This window comes from Syngnathoides biaculeatus, chromosome 23 (genome assembly GCF_019802595.1).
Source record: "Syngnathoides biaculeatus isolate LvHL_M chromosome 23, ASM1980259v1, whole genome shotgun sequence".
NCBI lineage: Eukaryota > Metazoa > Chordata > Actinopteri > Syngnathiformes > Syngnathidae > Syngnathoides > Syngnathoides biaculeatus.
In genome coordinates this window covers 5,346,105-5,369,750 of record NC_084662.1, presented here as the reverse complement: position 1 = coordinate 5,369,750, position 23,646 = coordinate 5,346,105, and the positions used below count along the sequence as shown (strand labels likewise).

At 41.3% G+C, this 23,646-nt stretch overlaps 1 protein-coding gene across 10 annotated transcripts in view; it reads right to left on the bottom strand.

Annotated features, from left to right (window-relative positions):
• disp1 (dispatched homolog 1 (Drosophila)) overlaps positions 1-23,646 on the bottom strand; it is a 96,800-nt gene that overhangs the window by 13,159 nt on the left and 59,995 nt on the right. For all 10 annotated transcript variants that reach the window (XM_061812383.1, XM_061812385.1, XM_061812392.1 and 7 more), the window contains 4 exons: positions 21,822-22,511; positions 4,888-4,917; positions 4,422-4,545; positions 123-250 (listed from right to left, as the gene is read on the bottom strand). In XM_061812383.1, coding sequence (XP_061668367.1) covers positions 123-250; positions 4,422-4,545; positions 4,888-4,917; positions 21,822-22,511 — 972 coding nt within the window. The remainder of the gene's footprint in view (positions 1-122; positions 251-4,421; positions 4,546-4,887; positions 4,918-21,821; positions 22,512-23,646) is intronic.

Here is a 23,646-nt window from a genome sequence, read left to right as displayed (position 1 = left end):
GCCAATGCAAAAAAGATCGATGCAGTTGGAAGATCCTATGCACATTGAAAACTTTTGCCCAATATGAAAATGTTTGACAAAGATGCCTGTGTTTATTCAGTGAGATGGCTGCGTTCAGTTACTTTTTAGCCTGCTCATCAGCATATTTGAAGGGATAGTTGGCAAGTGTTGCTTTGTAGCCAGTGTTTTTCACCATGTTGTTCCAAGTGACCAGCCGTTGACCGATGGCAGTTCCCCGAGGCTCAAAACCCTTTGGAGAAACAAAAACAAGTTTGATTTTTTGCACCCATTCCGCTAAAATGAAGTTGCAAAAGGGTACACTTTTGGATAAATGCAAAAGCACAACTGGTTGGCATAAAAGGGAGCAGTAAAATAATATTGAGTAATTTGAGTAAAATTGAGATCAATAAGTAAATCAGAACAAAGTGTTAGATGAACATATAGTTCTTAGTTTTTTTTCTATTTAGTATAATAGTAATAAAATATAAAAAGAGGTGACAAATTCTAAATAAGGGCTACATGACAACAAAAAACAAAGGTTCATACACAGCGTTACTATGTAGAAACATTTTAGAATCAATGTAATATGACCTTTGAAATGATCTATCACTCCATTTTAACACCTATTGGAGATGAGTCAACATCTTTGTGAGAATTCGGCTCTACAATCATAAACACACCAAAAGAGAGAATGTATCAAGGAAGAATGCTGTTCATCCCATGCTCCAGATATTTGTAGACTCCATTCCCAGGAAAATAAAGTAGTTCTGGCTCCTCACGGCTCCCAATATATTAGTGAGAACATTGTGTTTTTCCAGATCCAGATTTTGATTATGATTCCCTGACGAGGAAGTTCAATGATGATGCGCACCTTGGGGGTTCAATGCTTTGCACAATGCTCAGGAAGGAAGCCATTCCACTTTTATATTGAGTCCAAGTGAACTTTTGCCCTTGAAATACTGTACATATTTGCCCAGTGACCCAGATTATCATCAAAATGTAATGAGTTCTACATCAGCTCATGTGGTAATCCCTTTAGAAATCTTCGTGTTGTGGTTCAAAATCCTTTTAACTGTAGGAGTCCTAGTATTTAATGGTCTTGGCCAGTGTTTTTCAACCACTATGTAGTGTCTGTTGTGCCGTGGTAAATCATCCAATTTCACCTAATTGGCTTAAATGAATCCACAGATATTGTGCAGTCACTGACTATCCGTGCTGTCCAATGATGGATATTGTAATCATGTAGTATGCTTATTTATCAGTAGGTGGCAACTGGGAGCTATTTACTTTCATATCACAAGCATGGGACAAGCGGTTGGATCCGAATCCTAGACTCCAAGGCAGTGACATGATGTCAAGTGTGGTTTTATTCCAGGCAGAGGTCATACACAGGTAAGCAGTCCAAAAAAGGCAAAGGCACAAAAACATGTGGCAAAAGGCAAGGTCCAAAAATATGAAAACGAGGTCAGATTACTACTAGGCAAAAACAATACTTGAGTTATGCTTGGCTATGGCGCCATAGGATCGCTGGCCGTGACAACGAGGCAAAAACACAACAAGAGGCTCGTATACTATACTATACTAAACCAGACTAATGCAGTCTCATGCCACGAACTGGCAGGTAAAAATACAACACAAGGCTTAAAGGTCTTATCCAGAGGACCTATATGTTATTTATATGTAACAAAAATGTGGCTAATTTTTCATAAAAAAAATATTTTGAAAATTCTCAACACAACAGAAATTAAATAAATTAGCGGCAAAAGCGCACATTTTCTTTGGAATCCAAATGCCTCCGATGTCGGTTTCAAACAGAGGCTCTGTTGAAGCTGCTTCCATGTGACGTCACGCCTAGACAACCCCAGTAAAGAATAGCTTCTACATGGACAATCATACACGCTGCGAGTGGGATATAGAGGAGATAGACAGCAGTGAGGAAGTTTTTATGGAATGTTCTGTGGAAGAGATAGGAACTGAAGAGGAGGAATTTTCTTATTCTTCCCATGTTCAAAAAAACATCCCATGCAGGTGTCATTCAACCATATATGTTCGAAGTTGACAAATGCAACACAAGGACCACCCAAAACACAGACTGGTAGGTGCATCAAGAAATCTACGTACACCTTGTTGACGAAATAATCTAATTCAAGCACGTTTAAACGTCTGATGCTGCTTGCACACAACAGTGAGTCATTTGTTGTTGTTGTTGCTGCTGTTGTTGTACTAGCGACTGAGTCGGCATAAAACAAAAATCGAAACCTTCGGTATCGTTCTGCGTTTAAAGATCACATGTTTATAGGCCATTCTTCACGTTATTTACATGCATTTAGCCCGTATTTGAAATAATGCATATAACACTTGAGAGCACACACTGCCGTAGTTGTATTTCAGGAAGACCTCAGCGTCAACAGTACACTAACTTTATACAGTGTCCAAATATCGTCACCTCCTAAACATCACATGGACACGGATATTAGCTGACATATATATTTGTATCGGTATTGTACTTACATTTACAACGAGGTAAATACTTGTCAATACTAAACAATTGAACATGTATGTACTTACTTGCTACTGAAGCTAAGTGAAAGCTGTACCGGGTTTTCAAATCAGTCCTCCGTGAAATGCTTGGAACATATTACTTTCCACTTTTGATTTGTAAGTCCAATGCGCCTGCTTCGCAAACCTGGTCCATAACCTGCCTATCTGCTCATCTTTCAGCCATTCATGTAAGCTGACTCCGTCAGCATGTGACGCAGAACAGCTGTATACAACACACTTCATCACCAGCTAGCTTTTTCACTCTCTGGCTAAATGTAGTGACATGACGTCACATTCTGGAGAGTTACGGAACTTGCCGAATCTATGTGACATTTCAAACAAAATCTTGAGACTGACTTTAATGCAAATTTATTTCATTTCTGTTGTGTTGAGGATTTTTAAATTTTTTTTTTTATAAAATTTTAGCTACATTTGTATGATAGACAAAATACATTTCTCTGGATTAGACCTTTAAATATATGGCGTAGTTAGTGAAAATGAGGTGCAGGTGAGGAGCTACTGCCAGCAGCGTCTGCGCCCATTGCAGTGGCCTGGCCACGCCCCTGACATTTGATAGCGATGCGTCAGGTGGTGGTGACTGTCACATTGTTGCTAGCAAAGCTATACAATGACAGTGATGGAGAAGATTTTGAGAAGGAAAGATGCTAACTTGGAAATGGACTATGGACAAAATTGTGACTCAGACAAACACCCGAATATGAGTGAAGGTCAGAAGAAACCTAAGATGGTTGGCTCGCGGAAAGTCTCTGCTGTGAGGCAATATAGCGAAAGCTATCTTTCATGTGGACTTACTCTCACCAGGGATCCAACAATTATGACTCTATTCTGCTTGGTAAGTGGTGAAAAGTTATCCAAAAGTCCAATGGTTCCAAGTAAGTTTAAACGACATCTCCAAATGAAATACCCTTCACTTCACAGAACAAGAATGGAAATGATTTTGTTCGTCTTCATGCAACTTGCGGAGGAACAGGCAACATTGATGAGGAAAAAAACACAAAGATAAATGAGAAAGTCCTTAAAGCAAGGTATCACATTGCTGAACTTGTAGCCAAATCTAAAACGTCACACACTGTGGCAGAGACATTAATACTTCCGCCTGTAAAGCCATAGTAAATGAGATGCTTGGACCTAAAGCTGCTAAAGAAATAGCCAAAGTCTTTCATTTAACACCATTTCCAGACGTTTTGGTGACTTGTCTGCAGACATCAAAAGTTTTTGGAAAAGGTCCATATAAGTATTAAGTTTGCATTGCAACTTGACGTGTCCACTGATATTTGTGGACATGGCCAATTCTTGGCCAATGTGTAGTTTGGAGATATGCAAAAACAGAATACTTTTTTTGCAAGCCATTGCAACAAAAAAACAACAGGAGAAAACATTTTTCAGGTCCCGCATGAATATCTTAAGTAAACTGGACTTAAATGAGAAAACTGCATGGGTGTATGCACTGGTGAAGTGGCAGCCACGGTTTTTGGTTTAGTTTACAATTCATATAGCTAATACTCATGTCATAATACTAAGAACTGTGAAAATTTTGGTAACTGTAAATGGGCTAAAAAGTGTTCCTGTCTTATAAGGAATAGTTCTTATAAACAGAAATGTCTCTTGTTCTTTGTTCTTGTTACGTTGCTGTTTGTTCTGAATGTCGTACCAGGGCACCACTGATTGCTGAAGAAAAATTCCTTATAATTTTACACACTTGGCCACTAAACCCGATTCTGATTCTGTTGTTTCATCTTTGGTTGTCACTTAGTTTTCATGCATACTTCTTGAGGTTTGCAACTTGTAAACTTTGTGTTACAGGGCTGTTAGTGGGTCAGTCCCTTTTGGTGAGGCAGCTATTTTTGATCTGTACTCACCAAAAGAGGGTCAGAGAAATCAGGGAGGTCAGGAACAAGGACACCCACCAGGGCGCACACTACAATTAGCACTGTACACACACCGAGCACCACCACTGGCCAATCAGCTATCAGCTCAGAATAGCTGAAAATGCAAGAAGGATAGTCCAAATTAGTGAAAGATTACAATTTTCAAAGCTGTCCAACATTCCTCTCACATAATCAGACAAAATATGGATATGGACACATATTGGATTAGCATAATATGCTTGTAGATACTGTGTAACCAAGATATGATGAGATGCAGTATGCTGGTTCACAAAAGTTAAGAAGAGACGGACAACTCCCACAAGATTACTCATGACTCACTACTGAGGAATGACAGCAGTGATGGATGGACGACAGGAATAATGGAAGAGAGAAGAAGGAGGAGAGAGCTTTGCAGTCCAGACCATGAACAGGAGACTTCATTTTTGGCAGGCCTTACCTTTTGGGGAATCGAAAGGGCCATGCAGGGCTGAAAAACAAAATGAGACAAATAAATAATGTTTACATTTTGATGTCAAAGCAGCAGCCAATCCATATTTTGCAAGAGTTTGGGAGGAGGAGAAATTATTTATGATTCCATTTGACCTTTGGATCGTAACATGAGCAGCAGCGTTTATAATACAATGCAGTACGCAGTATGTAATGGAAACCATAAAAATTATAGTACTGCATTCATTTTGATATTGAACAAAATAGATTGAGAAAAGGTTTTTTTCCATTTATTGATAGGTGAAATTTTAAAGAATAATACAATTTTACTGTCTGTCACATAGACAACTATGGAAATGCCGTTTTCATCTCTATCAGGGAGTCATAATTTTGCCCTCACTTTTGGAGATCATCTGTGGTACACTGGGTAAATTTCACTTTTCACAGATTTGACCTCATTTGCGTCAATGTTTGATAAAATCCACCAACCATATTTCATATAAAATATTCTATAGCAGTGATTTCCAACCTTATGGATCCAAGGCACATAAATGCTTGTTGGTTTTGAACCAAGACCTGGCAACGTTTACTAGTGTGTTAGGGGTCATTGTCTTGTTAAAACACCCATTTCAAGGGCATGTCCTCTTCAGCATAAGGCAACATGACATCTTCAAGTATTTTGACATGTGAACTGATCCATGATTCCTGGTATGCGATAAATAGGCCCAACACCATACTAGGAGAAACACGCCCATATCATGATGCTTGCACAACCATGCCTCACAGTCTTCACTGTGAATTGTGGCTTGAATTCAGAGTTTGGGGGTCGTCTCACAAACTGGCTACGGCCCCTGGACCCAAAAAGAACAATTTTACCCTAATCCGTCCACAAAATGTTCCTCCATTTCTCTTTAGGTCAGTTGATGTGTTCAAATTGGGAGACTCTTCTGCACTTGCCTTTTTTTCTTTTTTTTTTTTTTTTTTTTTTTTCAACAGGGGGACTTTTCAGAGGATTCTTGTACATTAACTTCACACAGATGTCTCCTCACTGTCATGGTACTTACAGATAACTCCAGACTGTCTTTGATCATCCTGAAGCTGATCATTGGCTGAGCCTTTGCCATTCTTGTTATTCTGCGATCCATTTTGATGATTGCCTTCTGTTTTCTGCCACTTGTCTCTAGTTTTGCTCTCCATTTTAAGCCATTAGAGATAATTTTAGCTAAACAGCCTTTAATTTTTTTTTACCCTTTTTATAAGGCTTCCCCTCTCCAATCAAAGTTAATCAAAGTACGCTGTTCTTCAGAACAATATGTTGAACGACCCATTTTCCTCAGGATTTCAAGGAGAAATGCATGTTCAACCAGTGCTGGCTTAATTGTTTAAATAGGGGCTATCTGATTCACACCTGTTTTTCACAAAATTGATGACCTCACTGATTGAATGCGATTGTTTTTTAAACACATCCCTTTCAACAAATTGCCCAGTTGCAAACCCTTGAAAGTGTGTACAGGGAGTTCTCAGTTTAAGACGTCCCAAGATCTTTCAACTTCACGACACCAGAGTCTTGTCCGCCATTATCGCCCCACCACCATCGTGTTTCTGCTTAGCTCATGCATTTATTTGCCTTATCTGTGTTCGTGCGTTGGAAGTTTATTTGCTCGTTTCGCCCACCCTTTTACACATTATGCCCCAAAATAAGAAAGCTGTTATTTTTTTTGACTGTGAACTGAAGCTTAACATCATTTAAAAAAAAAAAAAAAAAAAAAAAAAAAAACAATGGACATGACGGACATAAAGACTTGTGCTTCAGTCGGATGACCGTGGGGATTATTATTAAGGACAAAGCCCATATTTTAGCACATGTGAAGGGTTTCACCCCTACGAGGGACAAAGTCATCACGAAGCAACTCTTTTTGTGAAGGAAAAAAAAACAAAGCAAAGTTCTTAGATCGTTGCAGAGATGTAAAGGTTACATACTTTATGGATCGAAGATCCGAATAAACGTAGGCTTAATATCAGCCTCATGTTCATGAAGGGAAAAGGCACGGCATATTTTAATAACTTTGAAAGAACAGAACGGAGAGGATGCCGAGGAGGAATTAATCGCTAGCAAGCGCTACCTGCACTTGCTTATTTAGCAATAGCTGAGTGGATGCAGCCTCCCTTCATTTTTCACCATCCCAGCCTCCCGTCCCTAATAGAAAGTGAAGCATCTTGTATTTTTTACTTGTATTATAGTTTTTTAGATGAAGTACCCATACCCACCCATTTTCCTAGCCGCTTATCCTCATGAGATGTTGTGGGAATGGCTGAAGCCAATCCCAGCGGTCATTGTAAATTTTGACTAACGGTGAAATCCGACTTAAATCGAAATTCGAGTTAAATCGCTACTGTGGGAATGGATCTCAGTTGTAGACTGAGAACTCCCTCTATATCATAAAAGCTGGGTCTTTTTTTTTCGAGATTCTACTGCAACCGGTAACTTCATTGAGATGTTGCAATAAAAAATATTGTGAAAACCTGGATTAATCTGGTTAGTAACATTGGACTCCCATTATTTTAAACATGACTGTACTTTCTGCCATCTAATAGAAGAGCTTGTATTTTTTTTCTGTCTGTCACATGCATAACTAGATGAAAAAAATATTTCTTGAGCAATTAAATGGAATTTGATTATTTCCCACAGCACACATGAAGAGGGCTCATGACCCAATAACGTGCCACAGCATGCTGGTTGGAAATGTCTGCTTTATGGTAATGGCATGTTTGATGGGCTTCAATTTAAAGTGTTGTGTAAATATCAGGTTAGAAACTGGGTTGAAAAAAAGGGGGCATTTCAAGGTATCCCCCGACCCCCCAATTTACAGTCCACACAATTTCCATTTCAAATTTGGGTAATCGGTATTTCGCTATGTATAGACATACATTGTGATTCAATTCAAAAGAAATGATTTGCCAGGAGGGGATAATGAAAAATTTGCAATCAACCAGTGTTGACATATCATCCCAGAAACCATGTCTACTACATGATAAGATGCTGCATTCTGTGTGCCTCTTGTAAGGCAAAAAGTAAATACACTGGAATTGCTTCAAGTCTCTCTCTGTCCAACTTCTTCCTCTCTTCCTTACCCTATTTTATTTTCTTTCCTCTATGTAATAATGGTCACTGTTTTTCTATTTACACATGATAGTCTTTGTGGATCATTGAGCTAATTAATAAGGTAAACACAGGCCGAATATGAGCTTACCTAAATGAATATCATTATGAGAGTTTGTCATTAAATTGTTAAACATTGATTAAAAACTGGCGGCACGGTGCCCTCAGCTGGAGAGCGTTGGCCTCACAGTTCTGAGGTCTCGGGTTCAATACTGAACCTGCCTGTGTGAAGTTTGCATGTACTCCCCCGTGCCTGCATGGGTTTTCTCCGGGCACTACGGTTTCCTCCCACATCCCAAAAACATGCAACAATAATTGGACACTCGAAATAGCCCGTAGGTGTGATTGTGAGTGTGGCTGTTTGTCTCTTTGTGCTCTGCGATTGGCTGGCAACCAGTTCAGGGTGTACCCTGCCGCCTGCCCATTGACAGCTGGGATAGGCACTCAGGTTTCTTCCCACATCCCAAAAACAAAAACATTAATAGGACAATCTAAGTTGCCCTTAGGTGTGATTGTGAATGCGGCTGTTTGTCTCGATGTGCCCTGTGATCGGCTGACAACAAGTTCAGGGTGTACCCCGCCTCCTGCCCATTGACAGCTGGGATAGGCTCCAGCACGTCTTGCGACCCTTGTGAGGATTAGTGGCATAAGAAAATGGATGTATGGATGATTCAAAACTGGTATCTTAGACCCTAAAAGAAAAGCAATGTTCGCTGATGTCAAAGTATAGGGGTTTCTTTAGTTGTACATTCAAAGCCTCCATTCAATGGAGGGAAAAAAAAAGCACAAGGTGATCACAACTTTCTAAAATGGGTGGATTGAAAATGACAACAAATCATGGCAAAGCATTGACAATGACGACTAAAAATGTAATCAACGAAAATCAACTCGCAAAACTACAATTATTTTGATCTTCAATTTAGAAAGCACCTATTTGTGAGCTTATACAATAACTCCGTGAACACAAGTCTATGTGTCGAGGGGCCGAGTTCAGATAGTGTGGAACGTTACCCTTTTAGACAGGTGTGTAAATATTCCATAAAACTGGCCTTCAAGTTGGACCAATTAGTGTCAGCAATAAGACCTCCCTAGCTCTGATGTGCGTTTCTTGCCGGAACGCTGCACATGATGAGTGTTCCAGCTAGCCATGAAATAGGCCTTGTGCACCCATTTTGAAACATCATTATACGAGTATGTAGAAAAACATGGTCCAGTGCCAGTAAGGTGGTACGTCAGTGCCTCCTCTTTGAAAGCCAGACACGAAAGCAATTGCTCAACACAAATAATTTAATATATTTTTGCAATGCTATAAATGTTTTTCAATGAGTAGAGACCTTGTTTTAAGTCAGTCAGGAATCCTGCCTGTTTTTCCAAACCTAAAATTTGTGGGGATGAGTCTTGTGTTTTCAACAGATTCAGAAGACTAATACAAACTACTGTACTGTACAGTGTACATATGTTATAGCTTGTTTCTATCACAAAGTTGATATTAGACGGATTTCAGAAGATATTGTGTACTATACTTACTTTATACAATACTTTATTGTGTACCATACTTAGTATAGGGTTAGGAAACCCCACCATGACTTGCGGGCATTGCCCATGCTTCTTGTAGGGAATGATGGTGCACGGTCCATCCACCCTGGGTTCCGTCCCCCGTAACCCTGGTTCAAATCCTTGGGGCGTGCGAGTCACTGTTCATGATTGTCCCTATATTTCTGTTCTATCTTTTTTGTCCATCCATCCATCTATTTTCTACCGCTTCTCTGGGTTGGGTCACGGGGTAAGTAGCTTCGGCAGGGATACCCAGACTTCCCTTTCCCCAGCCATTTCTTCAAGCTCTTCCGGAGGGATCACGAGGTGTTCCCGGGCCAGCCGAGAGACATAGTCACTCCAGTGTGTCCTGGGTCATCCCAGAGTTCTCTTTCCGGTGGCACATGCCCGGAACACATCACCAGGGAGGCGTCCGGGACACATCTCGATCAGATGCCCCAGCCACCTCATCTGGCTCCTCTCAATGTGGAGGAGGAGCGGCTCGACACTGAGCCTCTCCTGGATGACCAAGCTTCTCACCCTATCGCTAAGCGAGAGCCTAGATGCCCTGCGGAGGAAAACTAATTTCAGCCGCTTATATCCGGGATCTTGTTGTTTCGGTCCCGACACACAGCTCGTGCTGATAGGTGAAGGTAGGAACGTAGACTGACTGGTAAATTGAAATCTTTGTATCAGTCTGTTGTGGAAAAGAGTGAGTTATTTACATATATTAATAATTACAACAATGTCCATCAATTATTAGGCAAGGATCAACACCCACACTTTAGTTTTCATGCAAAGAAAAGGGTAATGTTCATCAGCTGGGCATAAATCCTGTGAATATGGCATCATCTTCAAGTCCTAGGGGTGGAAATTCTGCTTAGATTCTCTGCAGAGCACATGATGGTATCACAACCCTGTTGCTCTTGCCGAGAGGCCCCCAACGCCACCTCACCAACTGCTTGTAGGCCAAGTGGCGATTTCTTTCATGTCCTTCTACTGTGAAGATGTTTCTGCCATAATTGTATTGAAAGACATGCCAGGCTGTCTCCAAAGACTGGGTGAAAGCCTTTGTGGTTAACAATGCAAGCCAAGGCGGTTTTCCCATCCAACTTCCAGGCGGTTTCTGTAATTTCCTTACAGCAGCGCGATTCTCTCTGGGAAGGCATTGGCTGGCAATTTCCACATTTACACCTGGGTAAAAATATAAATCAGGTAAAATAATGTTATTTGGTTTATTTTAAGCACAAAGTTGTATTTTATTATTACCTTTTGCTCACCAAGATAAGGCTGAAATAATGCCGCTGTGGCATAAAGGCTGATCATTTATTCATCCATTATCTTCTGACTAAAGAGTGAAAACACGACACTCTTGAATGCATGCAAAGCAACCTTAACAACAATTAAGAAATTGACAATGTTAAATTTCTAACTTACCCCTGATGTCCTACTGATACAAATCCAAATTACATATTTCAATGTATATGGCTAATAGCTACAACTACTGATCATTTAGTTTAAATAACGAGAATCACTGGCTCAATGTGAGTGTACTGTACTGTCTAACTTTGAGCGCACTGTAGATGTGATCGTTAAACGCAGAACGATACTGGAGGGTTCGATTTTTGTTTTACGCCAACTCAGTCGTTAGTACAACAACAACAAACGACAGTGTTGTGTGCAAGCAGCATCATACATTTAAACATAATTGAATTAGATTATTTTGTCAAGAAAGCATTCATAGATTTCTTGAGAAACCTACCAGTTTATTTTTTGGGTGTGAAGTTCCACATCAACTTGGTCAGGTCTCGCTGAATCCTGTACTTGTGTTGCGTTCGAACATGTAAGGTTGAATTACAGCTGTTTTTCGAACATGGGAATCATCAGAAAATTCCTCCTCCTCAGTTCCTATCTCTTCCGCAGAGCATTCCATACAAACGTCTTCATCACTGCTGTCTATCTCCTTGACATCCCACTCAGAGCGTGTATGACTGTTTGTAGGAAGCCATTTTCTTTACTGGGGGTGACTTTTGTGTGACTCCACATGGAAGCAGCTTCAACAGAGCCTCGGTTTGAAACAGACATGGGAGGGATTCGGATTCCAAAGAAAAAAAAATGTGCACTTTGGCACTAATTTATTTCATTTCCGTTGTGTTGTGAATTTTTTCAATATTTTTTCATTAAATTTTAGCTACATTTGTATGATATACAAATAAAATACATTTCCTCTGGATTGGCACTTTAAGCATTTTAGATACAGATTTACATGTTTTTGTTTTTAGTAGTTTGTATTACTCTTACATTCTTATGATTGTATTTCTCAATTTTTATGACACACACACACACACACACACACACACACACGGTGATACCTCGATTTTTGAACGTTTTTGTTTTTGTAAAAATCAGTTTTTGAACGAAAATTTCGAGATTTTTTTGCTTTGGTTTATGAACCAAAATATTCGATTGTATCGTATTGTGATGTATTCGAACACCCCGACCAGCTGACCCACGACGATTTGTTATTGTGCTTTCATGAATGAAATTGCACTAAACCTTGCCAATGTTCTTAACAACTTTGGGCTTGTTATGTATGTGCACGTCACTCCAACAACAAAAACTAAATGCATTCTATAAATATAGAAAATTAAAAACGTGCACAAGATGAACTCTGACAACCAATTAAAAATGGGAGTGACCTAAGAATTCCTGTTTGATTACGAACCATAAAGCTTAATTTGTGGTTGCCATAAACAACAAAAACTTGGATTAATGTTGAGTTCCAGGTGAATAATGTTTGAGTGGGGTGAGTTTATAGATCTCAGACAATTGGCTTATGCTGCGTTTACCATGCAGGTAGGAGCAGGTCTGCTTGAGATCAGGTGGCTTGTAACCCCACCCATACATATGACTTGTTCTTTCCCCACACACTTATTATTATGCACACAATCTAGCATAAGTTCTCATGTAAAGACTTGAAACTGGTGGTGGGTAAAACGCATACTTAACCCTTCTAGATCATATGCTGTACCTGGGGGATTGTTTGCCTTTGAAAAAAGAAGAAGAAAAATAACTTAAATGTAAATTTATGGTTTGTGTTGGGTCTTTTTCAGTGGGAGAACAGTGATACATTGTGCTTATGGGATGTGAGGTAATAAAGCATGTTTCGTATTTTCACAATGTTCAAAACTTCTCGAAAGCTTATTAACGTGTTTTATCACTTAAGCCTATCTTTAAACTCGTTATACAAAGTTTATATCATAATGTATAATGTCATTTCAAAATGATAAATTACCACTCCAGACAATAAGTGTGTGTTTTTTCCGGGCACTGCGGACAAACAAAGCCAAGACAGTCAAACAAAATCGTGTATTCTTCTTGATTAAAAAAATACTGAATGTATGAGGTTCTTAAAAAGACTGAGTAACCTCACAAACTCCAATACGTTTATGAGTGAGGAGAAGCTTGATCTTAATATCCAAAGTAAGTGTATATTTCTGCACAGGGTTCATTTCTCTCACCTTATCGTGCATTCTCTTCAAAAGTTGAACATTTTTCCCCAGTCAGAATTGGACAACCCTCTGTTGTCACACCTGCCAGCTTGTCCCATTTCAGTTTTAACTTGTCAAAACATCCATTTACCTCTGTGAACAAATTACTCTCAGTGGTGGTCCCTTTCATTGATTGGATGGCTTCTAGCTTCTCTGTGATTTGAAACTCTGCACTTATCCCACAGGCAAGTTAGCAGTTTAACGTACATCGCAGCTCTCATCCAATGCCACAGAAAAATAGCCAAAGTCCACTGCTCTGTTCTTCAGCTGAAGCGCCCAAGTTTTCAGCGATGTCCTCAACTTGTCTGGTTACAGTGCATTAGGAGAGTGGCACGTTCTCAAATGCTTTGTCACGAACATGAGACATGGGGTAGGACACAAATGCAAGACTCTGAGGCAGTGACGTGATTTTCAAGGTGGTTTAATTCCAGGCAGAGGTCGTACACAGGCAAGCAGTCCAAAAAAGGTAAACACACAAAAACACGGCCCAAAAACATGAAAAAAAAGAAGACTGGACTAGACATAGCAGTGGTGGCATAGGAACGCTGAGATGTGGTAACAAGACAAATGCAAGAAGCTCTTAAACGCACGTTAGACTCACAGACTCTCAGACAATGAAATGCTAACTAGTGACGGCACACATGAAGTTTAAAAACATGGAATAATTACCATGCACAGGAGCAGCAGCCTGGCCACGCCCCTGACACCCGATTCTCCGGGCATATCAGCGCAACAGGTTCCAATAAGCGCTCCTTAATAAACTCTCCGTCAGAAAACACCCTACATTTTTTTCTGCGACTTAGTGCAGGGTTCATACTCAGTCTGACCAAAAAAATTTAAGGGCTTTTTAGGGGCATTCTTAGGGGCTGACACGAAAAATTTAGGGCTGACACGGAAAAAATTTAGGGCCATCGTGGGAAATCAAGAGTAAGGAAAAAAGACTCACCCAATGGTGCCATCAACCGTTCTTGGTTCATCAAATGTTCCAGTACCTCAGTACCTGTGACAGTGATCACCTGTCGCCCCTTGTGGTAGTTCTCAATGATATGACCATTGTCAATGTCTTTACATGACAGTCTACAGAAAAACAGATTCTAACTACAATTGCAACTATATACACAAATGTCTTCTACTGATGTCTGTCTCAGCACCCCTACTCTAGCTCCTTGAGCCTACCCAGTGCCTCCTCTATTTGTTGCTGCAGAGGTGCCGAAGTGGCTCTCTTGTCCTTTGCTCTGCCTCTGAGTGCATTGGCATCGGTGATAAACCTCAGAATCCTCTTTTCTTCTGCCTCCTCACACAGCCTGTCAGCCTTCTCAATAAGCGTAGATATGTCAGTCTCTATTCTGGCTTTTTTGGCTTTGAGGCAGTAGAGATGAAAAGTGGGCAGCGATGCCAAATGTAGCCAGGTACGGTCTTCGTTTCCCCACAGTGGAAGTTTTTAGCAATGTCACTGTCTGGGAACATGACTGCAAACACTTAACTAACTGTAATGGCTGCAGATCACTTTTAAAGTCCACACCATCTCTGCCTTTAACGAGTCCGTCTTCGTGTATTGAACTACGTTCATAAAGCCTGACTTCTGGCTGGACAACTGTAGGTGCGCATTAGGGATCGCAACCGCTTACAAATAACCGGTTATAACCGGTTTTCGTTTTTTTTTTTTTTTTAAAACCGAAACCGTAATCGGACTTTCGAAATCGGTTAAAATTTCCAATAATTTCTTCCTGTTCCGGTACTCCACATTGCACTATTTTTTTCAACATCATTTCCACTTTTTTCAAGTTTCGCTGTTAGAGTAAAGTTGGACTCAAAAGAACATTCAGTTAAATCAAAGAAACAAACATGGCATCGAGGAAATGCTCCAAAGTATGGGAGTATACTTGTTATATTGGCAGACATCAAAACACTACTCACATAACGGGGGGAACTCTGTGAACTCGTGACTCCAGAAGAGCAACAACAAAAACAGTCCGTGCGGAACCCCGCACCCCAAGTCGAGGTCCCGCGGGTGAATTATGTAAACACCACTATGGTACCGTTTTTTTTGCTACAGCTGTTCGGTTAAAACCGGTTATGAAAGTAAGCGTTTTTTTGCGATCCCTAGTGCGCATGCACTGCTAGTACCACTGCCTGAAGTTGATGCTTCACTATCTTGATATTTTAGAAAGATTCATACCAACGGAAGATGAGAGAGTCTTCGCCAAATCAGCGTGTCTCCTGTTTTTCCGGTGCGACTCCAGCGCTTTGACGCCCATCTTTTCAAGCTGGTAACTCTGCTTGCACAGATGGCAGTAAAACATGTGCCGATCTTTTGGATCTCGACGAACCCAGCTCCCAAACTCCTTACTTTCAACCCAAGCATATTGAAAAATGCACTTCCCCGTGATACAAGTTGGATCGATGAAAGAACTACGCTACGTCGTAACGAAGACGAAGTGAAATGCCTACTCACGGAAACAAACAATGTAATATCGACAAGATGGCGACTAGTTGTCAAGACGGTGACTTCCGGTGACAATTTCCGGGTGTTTTGGACGCCAGTCGGATCGCTATTTTTTAAAAATAAAAGATAATTTTTTTAGGGAGAATTTTGGCGGTAGAGGTTCTCCCTTTGATTTTTTTTTTTAATTTAAGGCCTTTTTAGGGGCTTGACCGGTTTTCACGGATTTTTAAGGACTTTTAGGAGCGCCTAAATGCACCTTCGAAAATGTAGGGTTTTTTTTAGGGACTTTTAGGGCCGCGTGCGAACCCTGTAGTGAAAAATGACATAACTTGTCTTGACAGCTGCACCTCTGGGTGTGCAATGTTTTGTAAAAAAAATCCTTGTTGGCTTTGCAGTTTTGTTAGTTATGCATCAGACTCCCCTCCTTGCGTTTCATCAGACAGAATTCTGTATTTATACTTATGTTTGGTCATGTAATGGCAATACAAATTCTCGTCTTTTAACACGTCCTGTGTACCACAAATTAAGCACACCACTCTGTTTGACGTCTGTAACGATGTACATGGCAGTCCACGTCTTGTTGAAAATTTCGTTATCAACTTTTCTTTTCTTGCCATGATTTTGAGGGTACAGCATTTGTTGCCGCTTACCTACATTCACAGTTCACTGCTCGCACATGGATCCACACGGAAGTAAATCCGAACGTAACAAAATCAAAGCAACAAACCTCTATTCCATGCATATTTTTTAAAATGTATTTTCTAATTTGTGATTGGCCTCAGGTGGGTCAGACAGCATCATACATTGGGCCAGATGTGGCCCACGGACCATAGAATGCCCAACTCTGCACGAGACGATGCACACATATCATTTGTGGAACTTGTACATTTTGACAATCAGTCACTTTGATGAAAAGCAGATGATTATTAGGTGAGGAAGGTGAGTAAGCAATTAGTTCAAGATTTAACGGGCCAAAGACCCAACGTGACATCTGCTCCACATTCACAAGAGAAATGATGAGTTGGGTTCATTTAAGGAGGTAAAATGAGTATATGAAAGTAAAAGAAAAAATAGGAAAACGTGGAATAAAACCCTGTAGAATGAGGCACAGATGCTTGTAAACTCAGTGCCTTACTTTGCCCACCTAAGACTGATTGTGTGTGACTGCACAAATCCCATTTTACAATGCTACTGAAAAAAAAGTTGTTCTTTGTTACAGGTGGTAGAGGTCCTACTGAGGGCTAGTAAAGAAAATTGCATGTTTAAAAGTGAGAAATCAAGGTACAAATAAAAAATAAAAATTGCTAGCTGAAAAATGAGCTCGCAAGTAAATAATTTTCACCCAATGATGCCCAATTTTTGCAGCACTGGTAAATATAGGACTATGCAAATGATTATGCATGCCTTTAAATGGTCCCAGTTGCAGATGTGGTGATGGGCTGTGGTTTCAGAGGAAAAGTCAACTCCCTCCTCACTAAATATGGATCGCTTGGAAAGAAGAGTTTGCCAACAAATGGCTGCAATACCAGAATACTGCTTTGACAGGAAAAAGTATGGTTGCCATGTGTGTGTGGACTGTATATGTTTTGATTGAGCTTTTAAGACAAGAGTGCCCAATATGTCGATCGCCGAGGGCGTTTTGGTTGATGGTGTGACCACGTGGCGCCCCCACACCCCCCCCCAAAAAAAAACAAAGAAAGTACATCAATTGCGCGGGTTGATTGACTGACAAGACGGTTTGATCAATCCTGGACTCTTCTGACATGTATCACTGCACAAGGTGCGTTCTACCAAGCTGGCCTCCTATTAACCGTCTCTTGCTTCACCATGGCAGCTGCAGCAATGTGCCTCCCCCATCGCAGCAATGATACATCCAGCACCCCCCGTCGGTAGATCGAAAGAGGCTGGCTCCTTGAAACGTTTCTCTTGGTGCAAAAAAAGTGTGGACACACCTGTTTTAAGAAAACCTATCTGGTTAAGAATGTTAAAATTGCCAATACATTGCAGCTGTAGGCTACAGTGACCAGGGGTGTGAAACTCAATGCATAGTGAGCCTGAACTTTGGGTAGTGGGTCAAACAGTTTACACATTAATTGAAGAGACTAAACCAAATGTTTCGAACATAAATATGAATCGCAGCCGACAGCACAATATTTTTCCAAACAAATCAACTTAAATGTCCTGTATTTTGAATATTTAGACATCCATCAGAGTGACTCTCTGACATGGACTTAGTATAAAAGTGTCAATTCCATTAAAAAGTAAATAAATTGTCATATACAAGTGTCCAGAAAAGGCCCCTCTGACAGCAGGCACTCAAAACCATGCAGCATATTTAACAATGCAGCTAAAATATGATTTTTCTTTTTGTTGCTATAGTCTATGAATTAAAAGTACAACAAAAACTTGGTTGAATAAAGTAAAAATTTGGCCATTTCCTAACATGCACTCGCGTTTGAGCATGTGCAGATGCCTCAAATATGTACAAGAAGTAAACTACTTTCGGAGCGTGTAGAGGAAGCATTCACCTCAATTGCACGGAGAAGAGGAAGAATCTACCTCAACTGCCCGTAGAAGAAGACGCAGCTACTTCCAGTGTGTGCCGGAGAAGACTGCGTTAGTTTTTGGTGCCCTCAAATCAGGACGTTTCACGACATGCACGAACGCAAGATGCATATTTTTAATTTATTAATTTAAAATCTTTTACAGAAATTGGCCACATGCAAAGGTTGTCCTTTTCTGAGGTTTGTCAGTGAATTTTAAACAGCAGCTTGAAAGAATCTACGATCACTAACGGATTAAAAGGCCGGACTGCTATGTAAGGAGAACTGGGTTAACTCAAGCTAAAAATGACATTGAGAGCAACAGACAGACTCTAATGGTGTGTGACAGAGTTTCTGAGGCTCTTCAACTCCGATAGCGAAGACAATGACTTTAGTGGTTCCAAAGAACAGGAGAATGAATAAAAACGAACTTATTTTCGAAGTTTGAGCCGTTTCACTGCAATGTTACAGTTACTCTAGGGAAACGAGGTATATAAATAAACATACAAAGTTGATATGAAGATCTATCGAGATTCTCCAGATTGATTGCAATTGCTCATGAGTACGGCAACGTGAGGAAAAGAGGAGAATACGCTTCTCAGCATCTTTTGCTGGAGTTACAATTATCACACTTGGCTGTTGCCCTGCATAACTGTTGTTTTGTACAGATAGTGTAATTGTTAAAGTGATATTTTTAGTTTTTTTAAAGGTCAAGTGTCATCCCTATAAACATTCCAAAATGTAATGTAATGAAAAATAAATAACATTATTCACTTCAATATCTACACGAAAAAATAAATATGAGCAGAGAGCGCGTCATCCATGTGCAAAGTTGCAGAAGTGTCATTCTACGACATCCAAGTGGTCGCTAGATTGGCTGCATCGTCTATCCGTGACGTCACCCGGACATTCACCAATGAAAACACGCGGTGCACCCTACTAGGGGAGATGAACACGCCCCTTCTGACACAGAAGCTCTTTTCGAAAAGGAGAACACCACACAACTGAGTGCAGTTACCAGGGCAATATTCGAGCCATATTCAGATGATATGTGATCACGGGCAAACTGCCTCCCTGTCCGATCCACTTCCGTGGTGGAGATGCGCCATCGCAGCTCATCGCAGCCGGCCGGTGTGGCTCATTTTCGGCGCCGAGGTGCCTTATCACGGAGCCGAGCCGTGCTGCTTTAGGGGGTTGTTCATAGCCGCCACAGTACACGATGAACAACACCGTCGAGCCGGGGCGCTTTAGGGCGTTGTCTTTGCACGAGGCTGAGTGCGGCATTGTGGCAGCGTTCTTCAGAGCCGCTGCCGTCCGCGAGCCCGACGAAAAGCCTTCGCCGAAGCCATGACCGGCAAACGCGGCGCCTCAGCCGGTGTGGCTCATTTTCGGCACCATGGTGGCGTATAACGGAGCCAAGCTGTGCTGCTTTAGGGGGTTGTTCATAGCCGCCACAGTACGCGATGAACAACACCGTCGAGCCGGGTGCTTCATGGTGTTGTCGTTGCACAAGGCTGAGTTCAGCATTGTGGCAGCGTTCTTCAGAGCCGCCACCCTCCACGAGCCCGAAGCGCAGCCTTCGCTGGCGAAGCGACGCAGCAGCTCGACGCCGTCCGACGCACACATCGACACATTTCGTACGCGAATCTTTTGTTACGTTATGAGAGACCGATTACGTGGTTCGCCCCAAACTATTATTTTTTTTAGTAGCTGTATACACATCTCCCTGTCATTTGGAACCCATAAAGCTCTCGTCCTCTGCACCCGTGCAATTCATTTTTCACGACGAACCGAGTCTCTTGCAAACTTATGAAGGGTAAATCCATACTCCCGAGTGTTCAAGCAATGTCTAGCAATGCAACAAGCCGGCATTTTGGCTAACACGAGGGAACAACGAGCTACCTTACTGGAGGTAAAACTAATGGAAACAAAGGAGTCCACTTGAGGACGGTGCTGTCCTTTAAGTCACTTCCTGCTTCTTCCCGAAAACAAATCCCTTGACAGGATTTTCTGGCGGGAGTTACAAAAAGCTGTATACGTCAAAATCATGTTTTGTGGTGAAAAAACGCATGGGTCCATGTTGGCTGCCGTTTTTTTCATTAATAACATACTAAAAATCATGCATTTCGTGACAGTGGCCCTTTAAGGTTAAAGGGGAAATCCAGTGGTTTGCATTAACAATGTATCCAATAGGTCATGTAATATGTACTCTATCTTGTTAATGTGATGTTAAATCCTCTTTCATTTAATAGTGTTTTGAGAAGACCTTTATCGATAATTAGAATTTTTCAGGGGCGCTGCCATTTTCGTGAGTCACATGACCTACGTGGGCATATGTCACGTGTTACATGCCCTTCCAAATGCTCAATTACATGGGACACCATTATTCCCAGCGTTGATTTCTCGGATTTACCTTCATCTGATGAATAAATAGCTGTATCGGTTGATCGCGAAGACAGAGGAATGCTTCCATACAGATTTGAACCAATGGCTGTAAATTCTGGCACCGCAGCCATGAGCTCGCTCCCCCGCTCGGCTGTGAATAATGTTGAATATTCGGATGGAAGTACACATCCCCCCCACCTGAAGCCGGTGGAAGGCTACCCTCTAATCTGCCGGGGTGAAACCCAACGTACAGGCAGTGAGCAGGGAGGCAATAAATATTTACACACCTCCTCAGTCCCTCGCACAATAGGTTACTCCAGAGTGGAAGAGAGTCAAAGCCCTCTCAAGAGGGCTGGTACCAGAACCCAAGCGGTGTGTGGAGGAGAGTCTGACTATATCTAGAGAGTACCCCTTGACCTCACACAACAGCTCAGGCTCCTTCATTCCCAGACAGGTGATGTTCAGATAAATACATAAAAATATAAACAAATAAAGTAAAAAAAAAAAATACACACAGATACACATATCGAATGGAATGCATAACATGTATTGCATAAGATGTTGAAAATCAAGATGCCTTCACATATTGATTAATAGCATATCTTGAGGAAAAATGAGAGGGTGATGATGCGTCTCAGAAAAAATAATTTGTTGGTCCTTGCGTTTGTGCATCATTACCGCCGAGCTCAAACATTTGAGAACCGGGGGTATATTGTCCTTAATAATGTTCCAAGCTCTGCTGACGTGGTTTTGGTGGTGGTAAATCTAGCTCCCTAAGTTATATTGTCAGTGCAATTAATGGCACTCTATTCTTGCAGCATTAGGCAACCTCATTCACATTTGTGTCATTATGTGAGCAGGATGTAATAATGTACAAACCAATGTTCTCTCTAAATTGCGTGGCTATGCAATTGCGCACTCCTCGCACACTCTCAGCCCACAAGAAAACCTACCCGGCGCAGTGAACACAGTGCAAATGAATTGGATATATAACGTTTTTTCCTGTATCATTTTGCTGTGTAATTCGGTGAGTGACAGGTGTCCAGCCAATCATACGATACGATGGAAATACGCAATGCAACCAATCACGGCATTGACAGTACTTGCGCATGTGCTGTGCTCGTACACACTCCATAACAATAACAGTGCGGTGGAGTTCAGTATTGCTAATACTAACCCCATATCATGGCGAAACGAGCGGGTAGTGAATGTGAGTGTTTGGCAAGGGTCTGTAATTAAATACCTGGTAGGAAGTTTGACACATACTGTATGCTACTGACATAAGCAATAAACATTATTGTTTTTAACAAACAACACAAAACATACCTGATTCCAGTTGGGTGTGTTGAACTCTGGAGGTGCTCCTGCCAGTGCTGGTGATTGTGGTGGTGTCGATAAAGTGTTGTGGTCGGGTGAGTCAGATGAGCCCGGGGTTTTGAGTAAGTGCAGGCAGGTGAACAACAGGAGGAGGTCAGAGGTTGCGGAACCAAGCCAGGCCCACGGCCCGAGCCTGGAATGTGGAAGCGAGGGCATTCCTGCTGACCACAGGGGCAGCAAAAGGAGTGCTGGCAGCAGAGCGGTGAGAGCTGAAGTCCAGTGGGGGATGGAGTATTTGAAAGGTGCCGTTTGCTTAACATCTGAGAGTCTGTGACACTGGGGGAAGTGGCAGCGGCATTTGGGTGGGGGAGCGTCCTCAGGGTTCCGTTCTGTTTGACAACTCCACCGTTTTGGGTTGGTCTGTTTGTTCTATGGATGTGTGACTTCGGGTTCTTCTGCAAATGTCTACATGCTGGATTCCTGAGTGAGGTTTCTTCAGCTCCCACTGCTGAAAGGCTGTCACTATTTGAGGCAGGTGTGATGTGCTCGAGGACATTGATGTCTGGTATACTGGTGTTTGAAGATGCATTTCCACAGGTACCAAGAGGATGTTGTCCTTGACTGCTGGGGGGTACAGGGTCATCAATTGCGTCACTCAGGGCCATTTTCCTCTCCCAATGGGACTGGCTGGAATTATGTCTGGGGTGGAAGAAAACAGAAAGGAAAGGCATAAAAGGTTGGTTTGGTTCCCCAAGTATTAGTGCTTGAGAATGCATTAGCCTTCCTGAAACCAGTGGATCCCTGCATACCCCCAGCCTATTTCTGGACATTTTTTCCCAATTTTTCCTCATTTTCGTCAGGGGGGACCTGAAAGGGGTTACTGGTGTTTTTTTTTTCATGGTTATTCAATATTTATTTAGGTAAAAAAAAAAATAAATAAATCCAATCCAATCACAAGGTACAGAAGCATATTACCACGAAAGTCCAGTTTTATATTTTAATGTGATGAATTTCTTGTTTTGACTTCCAAAGTTTTGCTTTTTAACATGACAAGTATCACATTAAAACATGATAAATTTAACTTTTGCATTCGGCAAAACAAAATTAAGAAATTCCTGAGCCTGATGAATGAAGAAACTGTGCCAATTATCTGCTAATTTTGGCTATTCAGTATTGGCGTCAAGATTCCGATGGCCTTAGAAACTCCAGCATGAACAATAATGAGGAAAAACTGATCCTGTGGTCAATAATCTGAAGGGGAGAATTCTTAAAATTTCAGATGAATGTCCCAATGTAACATTGTTGTGCATAGAGGCTTCAAACAATGTGTCCAAGCAACAATCTGAGGTTCTAAAACGGGACTTTATTGGACTATTAAATAAAGTGAGCTAGCTGATTGCAGCTGTATTAATCAGTGGACCGGTATCACCCGTCAGAGAGGAAAGATTCAATAGGTTGTTGGCACTGAATAAAATGCTTTTATCGGCATGTGGTGACCATTCAGAGCATATTATTAAACATTTTAACATTTTTTAGGGATCTTTTTAAGATAAATAGATTTCATTTTCACAAGTCAGGGGTTAAACTGTTCACTGTTAACATATTTTATTTCCTACATTATCCATCTGTACTCGGTGCCAAGGTTGAGATAAAAAAAAAGGACTTATCTCATAGTGAGGACCAAACAATGCCCAGAAGAAACCTTGACGAGGAACTCAATCTGCCCCCTTCCGGGAAGCCTTTTTGAGAGCCATCAGAGGCTCTTCCTTCATTGACAGAGGTTTACCAAAGTTTAACACTACTGTGTACATTGGAGACACTTTCAAGAACTTGG